Source organism: Acinonyx jubatus, chromosome D3 (assembly GCF_027475565.1).
Source record: "Acinonyx jubatus isolate Ajub_Pintada_27869175 chromosome D3, VMU_Ajub_asm_v1.0, whole genome shotgun sequence".
NCBI lineage: Eukaryota > Metazoa > Chordata > Mammalia > Carnivora > Felidae > Acinonyx > Acinonyx jubatus.
In genome coordinates, this window is record NC_069392.1 from 27,149,493 (window position 1) to 27,162,102 (window position 12,610).

At 41.7% G+C, this 12,610-nt stretch overlaps 1 protein-coding gene across 1 annotated transcript in view; it reads left to right on the plus strand.

The window, feature by feature from the left end:
- The first annotated feature begins 19 nt into the window (after nt 1–19).
- Nucleotides 20–12,610, plus strand: part of MAPK1 (mitogen-activated protein kinase 1) — a 108,985-nt gene continuing 96,394 nt past the window's right edge. The window contains exon 1 of the mRNA XM_027049667.2: nt 20–367. Within this exon, the coding sequence (XP_026905468.1) occupies nt 249–367 (119 nt within the window). The 5' untranslated portion in view covers nt 20–248. The remainder of the gene's footprint in view (nt 368–12,610) is intronic.

A 12,610-nucleotide genomic window follows, 5' to 3' on the forward strand; every position in this document is an offset into this window, starting at 1 on the left:
CTCCTCGGCGCTCGCCCCTCCCTCCGCCCGCCGGCCCGCCCGTCAGTCAGGCAGGCAGTCGGTCCGAGTGGCCGTAGGCTCTGTAGCTCTCCTAAACGGTTCCCTCCTTGCTCTTTCCCGGTTAGCGTCGGCAGCTGCACTCGCAGCGGCGCGGTCCCTCCGAGAGGCGCGGCGTGAGCCGAGCGGCGGCCGCGGAACGTCGAGCCTTTCGCGGCGGAGGCGGCGGCGGCAGCGGCCCGGCAGCCAACATGGCGGCGGCGGCGGCGGCGGGCGCGGGCCCGGAGATGGTCCGCGGGCAGGTGTTCGACGTGGGGCCGCGCTACACCAACCTCTCGTATATCGGCGAGGGCGCCTACGGCATGGTGTGGTGAGTGTCCACGCCCGCTCGCAGGCCGGGCCACGCCCGCCCACCCCACTGCCTGGGGACGCAGCGGACGCAGCCGCGGCCTCGTCCGCGCCCCGGCCTCCGGCGCCGCTGCGACCCCAATCCATGATTTCACTGTGGTCGCTGCGCCGGGGGCCTCAGGCGGGGCCCGGGAGACTGTCGAGGTTTGGGTGTTGCTCGCGGCGGTTCGCGGGCCGGCCTTCGATTGTCGCAGGGAGGGGCGTAGGGGGCGGAGGCCAGCACCCGGGGACCCCCAGACCCGGGCGCAGCGCGGAGTTTAGAGCCAGGATCTCCGGGAAGGGAACGGAAGCGGTCCCTCATCCCCTTCCACCTCCCAGTTTGCTAGCATCAGGGCCTTCTTTTTGACATCCGATTGTAAAACCAGGAATTCCTTCAGAGGCTTGTCGACGGTGGTGTTGGCCGCGGTCTTGAAAGGGGTTCGCCTCGGCATGTGTGCCGAACGCCGAAATAATGATCTTCCCTCTCCCGTTTTCCTCGACTTTGTTAAATTTTTTTTTCGGTGATGCTAACGGTGCTCTCCTGCGCAGGCTTTCTATAAAAAGCATTCGTGGCAGCAGTGTTAGTTATGAAATATTTTAAATTTGAAGTTTTTAAATGGATTTTAATACCCATACTGTTTGCGTTTAATGAAGAATAAGCCAGTACCGCTCTCTTAATTTATTAGAGTCGTTTGGAGTTGGGCCTGATCTCTTTTTTTTTTTTCTTTACCCCGAGTGAGTTCTCTTGCCAGCAGAAATGTATTCAGACGTTTTAGCACAATTGCTGTGGACTTTTCCTATTAATGTTTTAGTGGTCAATATGTATGCACCCGTAATGGAATTCTTGTAGAATCACATGCAGCCTCCCATATCTTGATCCATATCCCTCAGAAACGTTTGTAGTTCTTCGAACTAGCTGTATTGTTTTGTGATGAGGACTTAATGGAAGTGTAGACTCCCTTACACCTAAATCTTCTTGTGAGTGTGTTTTGTTTTGAATGAAAGAAGTAAACTAATATTTATTGAACACTTGGTGGCAAGTGCTTTTCTAGGTATATTATTTCATTTTATTTGAACAGCCACCTCGAAGGAGGAAAAGGTGGTGATATCCCTCTTTCAGGTGAGAAAGTATTTGTAAGTGAAGCAGATTCTTAGTCATACAAGTAGAGTCCAGACTTGAGATTGTAGACTGAGGTCCTATTTCAAATGCTGCAGCTCTATTATACCTTACTGTCCTTAAGTGGTGTTATTAATAACTTCAGAATTTTAGCATATATTACTGTTGTAAGTAAATATATTTTTGAACTGTATTCAAATTTGAGTGATTGTGATTTTAGAAATGCCATAAAGGGCATGTTTTAACAAGTATCTTTGAAAGACTTAAAAAAAAAAAGTCTAATTGAATCTTGACCATTTTCATTTTCTTGAGGATCAAAGTGCTTCACATATACAACTGTGAAAAGTAGTGAACTCAGAGGGTTAGGAGCCAAAAGAGAATTTAAATTAGGTCAGGTCAAAAGAAATAATGCCCTAGAAGGTAACAAAGTACTGCCCACAGCATCACTTCTCTATCATACATCTGATTGCTATTGCACCTGCTGGTAAGTATGCCGGTAAACACATCTCATGAGAAGCTCAGAATTGTCCATCAAGTCCTTGGGCTCTTTTAAAAAATCCTACATGTAAAATATGGACTGAAAAAATATAGTTTTAGGACACTTCACTTGAAAGGTTTTTTTGTTTTTGTTTTTTTCTTGATAAGATTTTTACCAGTCTGAAGATAACTTACATATAGTATTTCTGTCATTGTCATAGACTTACTTGATTTTCTGTCAGAGGAGATGCCAAGTACTTTTTTTGAAAAATTTGTTTAATGTTTGTTTATTTTTGAGAGAGAGAGAGAGAGAGAGAGAGAGAGCGAGCGAGCATGCATGCGTGAGTAACTAGGAGAAGGGCAGAGAGAGGAGACATAGTATCCTAAGCAGGCTCCGGACTCTGAACTGTCAGCACAGAGCTGGACGTGGGGCTCGAACCTACAAACTGTGAGATTGTGACCTGAGCCGAAGTTGTACTCTTAACTGACTGAACCACTCAGGCACCCCTAATGCCAAGTAATTTTTTTACTGTAATTTTCCTTTCCTGAGTAAAATCCAAATATAAGTATAATTGGAATTATAATTCTGGGTCCAGGTTATAGCTTTTTATCCTCATCTAAATAAGAATTTAATCTGCATTGCACATTCTTAGCATTTAATAAATGTTGATTGTTTATGGGGGGCTTCTTGAATGAAATGTTAATATTTAAATAGTGATTTTTTTTTTAACGTTTATTCATTTTTTTTGATAGAGACAGATCGTGAGTGGGGGAGGGGCAGAGAGAGAGGGAGACACAGAATCTGAAGCAGGCTCCAGGCTCTGAACTGACAGCACAGAGCCCGACGCGGGGCTCGAACTCCCCGACCGTGAGATCATGACCTGAGCCGAAGTCGGATGCCCAACCGACGGAGCCACCCAGGCGCCCCTAAATAGTGATATTTTAAAAAATGTGACACTTCCCGACAGAGTTAAAGATTTTCAGGCAGTTAGGAATTTTGCCTTTTTTGTGCAGAGCCCTTTCCTAATCATTATATGGAGGGTATAAAGATGAAGAGTGGAGTTTGAGTTGGGTCTTTAAGAGTGGGTATGATTTTGATGGATAATTGGCTCAAGTGACAGTTTGAGTTGTGGAATCTAATCTTGGGAAAGTATTTAGGTGGCAAGCTGTAGAGGACTCTAAAGGCAAAACTGAGTTTGTATATTTGTGCAATGAAGAAGCATCAGTGATTTTGAAAACAGGCAGTCACATGGTCAATTCTTAGATTTTTTTGGGAAGATAGATCAACACTGATGGAAATGATAGAAAAAAAAATTTGGTGGGGGGAATCAATTAGGCTATTGTAACTGCCTGGGTGTGAAGTGATAAAGTGGCATTGGAGGGTAACAGAGGTGTTGAGAGACCTTATTAAGATTGAGTCCATGGGACGCCTAGCTGGCTCAGTTGGTAGAGCATGCAACTCTTGATCTCAGGATTGTAAGTTTGAGCCCCATGTGGAGTGTAGAGATTACTTAAAAATAAAATCTTTCAAAAAAAAAAATCCGTAGTGGGCTCTTCTCTGAAGTATGATAGAAAGACTGAATTATGGCAAGTGTGGGAAGAAGTAAAGGATAATGCAGTCTTAAAGGGTAAGAGTCTTAGAGATGGGTTTTGGATTTAAGAGGGATTTCTGAGACCAGGATTTCTGAGATTGCATATGGGCATATTTGTTAATTCTAAGACTTCTAGGCTGGGAGCCTGGGAGGATAGTGGTGCTGTTATCAGAAGAGAAATACTGGAGGTAGAGCAGGCTTATTAGGGAGAAATAGTGAGTTCAGACTTGTTAAGTTGTGATGACTGTAGGCCATTTAATTTAGGCTACATCCAGAAGGCATCTTGAAATTTAGAAGAGGGAAGTTGAAACTGGAGGTGAAAATTTATGTAAGTAGTAATCTTGCATGGATGAGTACAGATTCTTATTTGAGGTCATTGATTAAGTGAAATTGCAAGCAGATGTGTGTATTCATCTTTTTAGTAAACAATCCATTACATTCAATAGATTTTCAAAGGCGTCCGTTGTCCCAGAAAGGTTGAAGAACTACTGAGGACAAAGATAACCCAGACAAATATTGTTAAGAGATAGGCAAAGGAATAGGAATCTGCGGACTGGTGAGACGTAGAAGAATCAGAAAAAAAGAAAAAAAATGTATGACAGAGGAGAAATTGAAGCTGTGCATGCTTGTTCATTTATTAACTAAGGTAAGTATTTTGAGTAAGTTGAGTTTGAAATACTTCCTGAATATGATTGAGACATCATACTGGTCACCTCCATAGAGATACTAGTTGAAATAGAGATACTTTAAGAGTGGATAAGATGAGAAAAATATGTCAGAACTGAGTCAGAGAAGTGCCTCACTTTAGGTGTCAATAGAGGACAAGTTGCAGAAGAGGACAGAGGAAGTGTGCTACAGAGACAGGACAACCAGGAATTCTCATCATCACAGGAACCAAGGGAGACTGTAGTCATAAGGGATTGGCATTGAATACTGTAGAGGACAAACAATGCAGCTTGAAGACAAGCTATTAGACTTGTTGATTTTTCTACTCTCCTAAAAAAAAAAAAAAAAAAAGATAGTTTCAAGCAAAATTTCAGTGTGATCATCTTCCTAATGGTTTAACATCCTGTCTTACTAAAACTTGTTGATTATGGCAGACTAGTAGAACCACCGTTTAAATCAGCACTTTGTTTGTTTTGTATACATTAATTCTCATAACCACACTGCAAATATGGTTGCTCTGTATGAAAGTGAGGAAACTTGAGACAGAGAGATGTTAGTTAACTTGCCCAAGGACACACAGCTAGGAAATGATAGAGCATCCCAGCCTGTATGGTTTCTAAATGATGTGCTACCAAAGATCAAAGCTGAGAAAATATATGCTTTTAATAACAGGAAATACCTGTTGTCTCCTTGCTTGTATCACTTTTTAGCCTTTCTAAAAACTTTCACATAAGGTAATTCAGAAAATATTTTTTGAGCACCTGTTATGTGCCAGGATTCACATGGTCTCTGCCCTGTAGTACTTTTTAGTCCAAATAGTTGTATGGAATTGAACAGTAATACAGAGTATACCAGTCCATTCAGAAAGAATATGTGTAACGATTTGAGAAAAAGGAGGCCTGAGTGATGTGGAGCTGTTGGGCTGTTTCTATGGCTTCACAGACTTTTGAGCTGGGTGTTGATGTATGATTAGGATTTCGCCTTGAATGTGCATTCTAGTAAAGGAAAATGTACATGCAAAAGCAGCACATTAGGTCAGGAAAACCACAAGTTGTTTGGGATGGCAGGAGTATAGGGTGCCTTAAGGAGAAAGCTGAAGTTGAGACAGTGGGATGGGCAGGGTCAAATCCTGAAGGACACTGTTTACTGAGGAGTTCAGTTTCATTTGTTAAGTGAGAGTCATTAAAGGATAGTCTTGTCTCTGCCAGTTCCTCCTCAAATTTTGTGAATTATGTTCCCCTCTTTGTCTTTTTTATGCTTTCTACCTGCTCTGCTTACTCTCTTTTCTTTCTGCTTATCTAGGGTTACTCAGTGGGTATGACTTTTATCCCCTTTCCAGGGGTATTTTGAAATGTCTTTGGGTTTTGTTTTGCTTTGGTTTTTTTTTTGGTTGTTACATTGATTGGGAGTGTTATAGGCCTTCCATTTGTAGTGGTGGAGGCAGGTATGCTAAACAACCTACAGTGCGTGTGTCCCTGTGCAGGAGAATTGTCCTGTCAGGATGCTAGCAGTATACCCCTCCAACCTTCGCAAAACATCGGTCCCTGTTCAAGTCCTGACTTCCTCTAAGGCTCATCTCCTCCATAAACATACCCTTACTGCTGTCTGCTGTTAGCACTCCCTCCCTTCCTAAAACTCTGCTAGGTCATTTGTACTACCTGTCTGAAAGGCAAGACTAGCAGTAGTGTGTATCATTTATCGAAGCTCAAGACAAATGGATCTGGGATCAGATTCTTAGTTTTGCTTGTTAATTGTTAATTTTTTTAAGTGTTTATTTTTGAGAGGGAGAGAGACAGACAGACAGACAGACAGAGCATGAGCAGGGGAGGGGCAGAGAGAAAGGGAGACACAGAATCCAAAGCAGGCTCCTGGCTTTGAGCTGTTAGCACAGAACCCGACCGACATGGGGCTCGATCCCAAAAACTGTGAGATCATGACCTGAGCTGAAGTTGGACACTTAACTGACTGGGCCACCCTGGTACCTCAATTGTTAATTTTTTTTTTTAATTTTAATTTTTAAGTAATCTCTGCACCCAACATGGGGCTTGAACTTACGACCCCAAAATCAGGAGTCACGTGCTCTACCAACTGAGTCAGCCTGGAGCCTCTGTTAACCTTTTTTTTTTTTTTTCTTTAAAGATTTCTTTCTTTATTTATTTGTTTTGAGAGAGAGTGAGCAAGCAGGGAAGGGCAGAGAGAGGGGGACAAAAGAACCAAAGCAGGCTCCATGCCATCAGCACAGAGCCTGATGCAGGGCTTGAACTCATGAGCCATGAGATCATGACCTGAGCTGAAGTTGGATGCTCAACTTACTGAGCCACTGGGATGCCAATCTGTTAACTTTTAATAAAGAAATCTCTTGTATACTTTTGGGAGCTCAAATATCTGAGTACACCAGTTTACATGAGCAACAGAAAATTCAGTGTTTTTGAAAGTTTTGAGTACTTTTAAGCTATTCAACAAAATTGATTTTGATATTAATAGCATCCCTATTGTGTAGAATTCTTCAGGTGCCTTGGTGGTTCAGTTGGTTGAGCTTCTGACTCGGTTTTGGCTCAGGTCATGATCTCATGATTTGGGAGTTTGAGCCCTGCATCAAGTGCTGCTGTTTGGAGCCTGCTTGGCATTCTCTCTCACCCTCTCTCTCTTTAAAAAAAAAAAAAAAGAAAAAAAGTGTAGAATTCCTGTGGTTAGCTATAACTGATAAGCCATTTCCATGAATTTAATTTGTTTTGCATTATCAAGTATTTATGAGAACATTTTTACAAAAAGCATCCCAGTTTTCCCAGGAACCATATAATATTCTCCATTTTGTTCACAATAAGATACCTACTAATTAAAAAAGAACTGATTCCCCAGCAAACATCCAGAGCTACTTCACCCTGTATCCAGTTCACTGTACCCACCTACCTAACCCTGAGATGCTATTTCTTCCCTTTTGTTTCTCTTTCACTACTTGGGCCTCCCTCGCATTGGAAAGCCAGCAGGGATTCTCCAAGGCACTTTTCAGATTCTTAGTTAGGACAGTGTCTGTGTTTTGAACCCATGGCCAGTAGGAGCTGGGAAGTAGGGTGTGGGGGTAGGGACCTGCACAAGCCTGCCTTGTTTTAGGTACTGTGGTTTCCACTTCATTTTCTTTCTCATCTTTGAGGTAATATTTTTTTTATTTTATAGATGAAGAAACCAGATTTCATGTAACTTGTCCAGGATTCACAGCCAATATATATATATAGTGGAATTGAGATTTATCTAGACCTCCAAATCTGTGACTTTTTTTGTTTTTTGTTTTTTTTGATAGGTTTTACTCTGTTATACCAAGCTATCTGGAAACATACTTCCTACAGCCCTGGTTCCTGAATGCATTGGCACCAAAGTATAAAATGGTAATTGTCAGAGCTAACTTGGGGCTGTAGGGAGGTAGAAAAGGGAAAAACTGGATACTTGGAAAGGATGAGGGAGGTAGGGTCAAACTTTTTATCAGGAGGTTAGTGTTGATTTCTTCTCACCCTTTCTACCTACATCTACCAGTTTCTTGATTTCCATTCACTTAATGATGTTATTAAGTGTGTACCTGGCCAGTGTGCTAGGCAATAGGATCAGAGTGTTGAACAGAAGAGGAAAGGAATAACACTTACCGAGTATGATGAGGTGCACAGTGCCACCGGGGAGTATAAAAGGTGGAGCTAAAATGTTTTGAATAGTCTGGGAAGATTTCCTGGAAGAAGTGGTGTTTAAGTTGGGACCTGAAGAACAACTTGGAGCTAGCTAATTGAAAGGTAGTGTAGGGGCGCCTGGGTGGCGCAGTCGGTTAAGCGTCCGACTTCAGCCAGGTCACGATCTCGCGGTCCGTGAGTTCGAGCCCCGCGTCAGGCTCTGGGCTGTTGGCTCAGAGCCTGGAGCCTGTTTCCGATTCTGTGTCTCCCTCTCTCTCTGCCCCTCCCCCGTTCATGCTCTGTCTCTCTCTGTCCCAAAAATAAATAAATGTTGAAAAAAAAAACTAAAAAAAAAAAAGAAAGGTAGTGTAAGGTGCTGGAGTGTTTCATGCACTGTCTCATAGAAAATGACTGTAGAAATGGAATTTGTGATTAAGATTCAGGGCTCTTTCTTATGGTGCTTCAGGGATAGGAAGTGCAGTTAAAGCCTTCAAGTATGGTTGTAACCAGGAACTAGAAAATAGTCCAGCGTACCTACCTCCTTCTCTCTTGACATTTACAAAATCGACTTGCACCCTTCGTCTCTGCACAGAGATTTTTTTTTCCTTTTTCAACACATCCCCATGCATTTGGCAGAAGAGAGCTTACCCTTGGTTCCCCAAGGTATGTGTCTTTAGTACATTGACAACTAGAGGCTGAGAGCACTCTAAATCTAATTTCTGGGGTAGAGAATCTGATCCAGTTTGGGATGGTGTCCACCTCTGGTCCAGTCAGCTGGTGGAATCATTTGAAAAGGCTGGACTTCTAAGGTATGAGGTGGGGGTAGTCAAAAGATGCCTCTTATTGAGTGCTGACTTGCCGGGTTAGTTCTTGGTGCTGTTTCCCCTGCTCTTCTCCAGGCTGGAATTTTTCGCTGCTTTTTGGAGCCTGTGGGGAAGGAAGGGAAGAGAGGAGAGGGAGAAGTAGTTGAAGCAGAAGAAGGGCTTTGGGTTGCTTTTAGAGTTCTTTTATTTTCTATCTCTGGCATTATGGGGGTGGCCCCTAAACTGGGTGGTATCTTTAAAATTTATTTAATATTTGATACATATATAACATGTAACACATGTATGAGTTATGCAGCCTAACAATAAAGTAAACAGCTAAGAAGCAACATCTGCTGAGTGACTTCTTGACCAGATTGTCTGAGGCCAGCATTCTGGTCTTTGGCCACAGCCTTCCTCCCAAGGTTTAACTTTTTTCTGGAAGCCTGTATGATGGAGCATGTAAGAGCATGGGTTTTTACTACTTAGATATGTGACTGCTGTAGGTTATCCAACTTGAGTCTTGTTTTCCTTATCTGTAGAAAGGGGGTAGTGTTGTATTCCTCAGTGTCATGAGGATTAAATGAAGTATGTAGGTGAAATGCTGAGTGCTCATACCTGGTTAATGCTCTAATTGTTATTCCTTTGAAGTAAATGGACCTGGCAAGACCTGGATCCTCTCTCACCTCACTCAGTCTCTTGGAGTATAAAGCAACTCATGTAGAAATAAAACGGTTAGACTTTGGGTCTATCGGGTTCCAGTTGTGCGATCTTGGGCATATGCCTCTCCTGTTTGATTGAATGACCAGAGAGCATCTTATGTGGCAGGCCCTGAGCCATGTTCCTTGATCTCCCTCAAAAATGTTACACTAGTGTTTGGGGCAGGCAGGTAAGGAAATAAGTTACTGAGTAATATAGTAAAAGCACTGTTATGAAATCATTCTGTGCTGAGCATCTAACTCCATCTAGGCTTCCTAGTTATAATTAACTCAACAAATAACATATGCACTAGACATGTTGTAGTTTTGTGGGTACATCAGTGAAATAAACATGTGGCCCAGGGAGCTTACAGTGTGTGGGATGCCTGGTGGAATGGGAGTGGCTTGAAGAGAGGGTTAGAACAGAGGCCTGGTCAGGGCCTTGGTGTTAACTTCTTTCCAGTGAGTTTTCCGTAATTTCTTTTTATAGCATTTATCCCCAACACAAGTCTAAAATACTTTTTTTTAAGTCACTAGATATGTCATTTAATTTTAAATGGCCTTCCTGTTTTTCTGCATTTGGGAAGCTGAAAAGGTAGATTATGCACAAACCAATTTTTTAAGTGAGTTATTTTTTCTATTGTTATTAAATGAAAAGAAAGCACTTTCTATACTAAGTGCTTCTTTTCTATACTAAACAGAACATAAGTGTTTCTTATTACATATGTCCCCTAAAATAATTTTTGAGAGTTTGAAGCCATGGCATAATTGTTCTCTCTATTTAAGAATCATATTTTGTTATAAGAAATAAAACTGACTGACAACTAAAAAGTTGGTGGGGTATCCTAACCAAGAATATTAATAGTTTCTTAACCAGGATCATCTACACAAATTCAAACTCTATAGTTGTAATTTGCAAGGTTATTTCAATTACTAGCATTAATGAGGTGGTTTTTCCAAGCCTAAGTACTCTTAGAGCCTCCTGCTAGTGTGCTGGAGGGGTGGCCAGGTATGAGTCTAATACAGATACTGAGAATTCCCTTTAAGGACAACTTGAAGAGTCAAACAAATGGACAGAATATGAAAATTGCAGCTCCTACTAATTATCAGGGTCTCACATTTTGTAGTTTGGACCTTAATTTGGCTAAACAAGCTCTCTTATCTATTTTTTAAAGTTTATTTACTCTGAGAGCGTGTGTGAGAGAGTGAGCATGAGCACGGGAGTAGCAGAGAGAGAATCCCAAACAGGCTCCGTACTGTTAGTGCAGAGCTCAGCTTGGGGCTCGATCTCACAAACTGGAAAATCATGACCTGAATCGAGACCAAGAGTTGAACACTTAACCAGCTGGCCATCCAGGCACCCCAACAAGCTCTTTTAAAATGCTTATATCCCTCCTTACAGCACATAGCCTTATCCATCACTTAATATGACATTGATTTTTTAAAAATTGTCCAAATAGCAAGCAAAAGGAAGCTTCTCTAGCTGTCTGCCTTTTATTTTAAAATAGCTATATCAACATATCCTAAAATTAAGTGTTCAGTTCAATAATTTTTAGTAAATTAACTGAGTTGTACAGCCATCACTGCAATCCAGCTTTAGAACATTTCCATCATTACAAAAAGTTCCCTCTTGTCATTTGCAGTCAGTTCCCACTCCTACTACCACCTCCAGACAATTCCTGATCTGCTTTCTGTTTTGCCTGTCCTTGAACTTTCATGAAAATGGAATCATGCAAGATACAGTTTTTTGTATCTGGTGTTTTCTTAAACAGGTTTTGAAATTCATCTATGTCCTTCCCAGAATCTGTAGTTGATTGTCTTTTGTCATTAAATAGTAATTAATTGGATGGATATATTAGATTATGGAAATGTGGAATGTTTTTGGGTTTTGTCTATTATGGATAATGCTGCTATACATTCATCTGTGTTTCTGTGTGGACATTTGGCTTTTATTTCTCTTGGTTACTTAGAAGTGGAGCTGATGGGTCATAGGGCAAGCAATGTGTATATGTAGGGGAGGGGATAATAGTGATTTTATTTTAAACCGTAATAAAATTACAAATTAAATCATTGAACAAATATGAATACCCTATGTACTCGTCACTATTCTAGGTACTGAGAATAGTGTGGTGAACAAAACTTAGTCCCTGATCTTGAGTTTGCTTTTTACTAGAGAAGGTAGACTGTCACAAGCGCATAATGTTTCACTTACTGGTGAGTAGTATGAAGAAAACTTTTATAAAATGGGTTAAGAGTATAGAGTGGAGGGTGCCTGGGTGGCTCAGATGGTTGGGCATCAGACTTCGGCTCAGGTCATGATCTCCTGGCTCTTGGGCTTGGAGCCCGCATTGGGCTCTGTCTGCTGACAGCTCGGAGCCTGGACCTTGCTTCAGATTCTGTGTGTGTCTTTCTCTCCCTGCCCCTCTCCCTTTCATGCTCCGTCTCTCTCTTTGAAGAGTATAGAATGGAAAGAGGAAGGCATTTTTTTTCTGTAACAGAATAATTTTAAGCATTTTTAATGCTACACATTTAACACAATTTTTTACATTTAACAACTTTTTAATTTTATTTTTTTAATTAAAATTTTAAAAATGTTTTATTTATTCTTAAAAGAGATACAGAGCACGAGCAGGGGAGGGGCAGAGTGAGAGAGGGACACAGAATCTCAAGCAGGCTCCAGGCTCTGAGCTGTCAGCACAGATCCTGATGCAGGGCTCAAACTCACAAGCCCTGAGATCATGACCTGAGCCGAAGTTGGACACCCAACGAACTGAGCCACCTAGGCGCCCCTAATTTTTTTAAATGTTTATTTATTTTTGAGAGAGACAAAGTGCAAGTGGGTTAAGGGCAAAGAGAGAGGGAGACAAAGGATCCAAAGCCAGCTCCAGGCTCTGAGCTGTCAGCACAGAGCTGATGTGGGGCTCGAACTCATGAACTGCAAGATTATGACCTGAGCCGAAGTCAGATGCTTAACCAACTGAGCCACCCAGGTGCCCCTTAACAACTTTTTTAAACAATATGAAATGTATAGAAATATTACGAAGACAATACAAAAAAGCCTTTTCCCTGCCCTATTTGAGAGTAAATTGTTGATGCATACAGTGCCTCATGTCACCAGAACACTTCAATGTGTATTTTTACCAAATGAAATATCTCCTACATAACTGTAACATAGCCAGTCACCACCATCAGGAAATTAACAATGACACATTATTACTTCCTC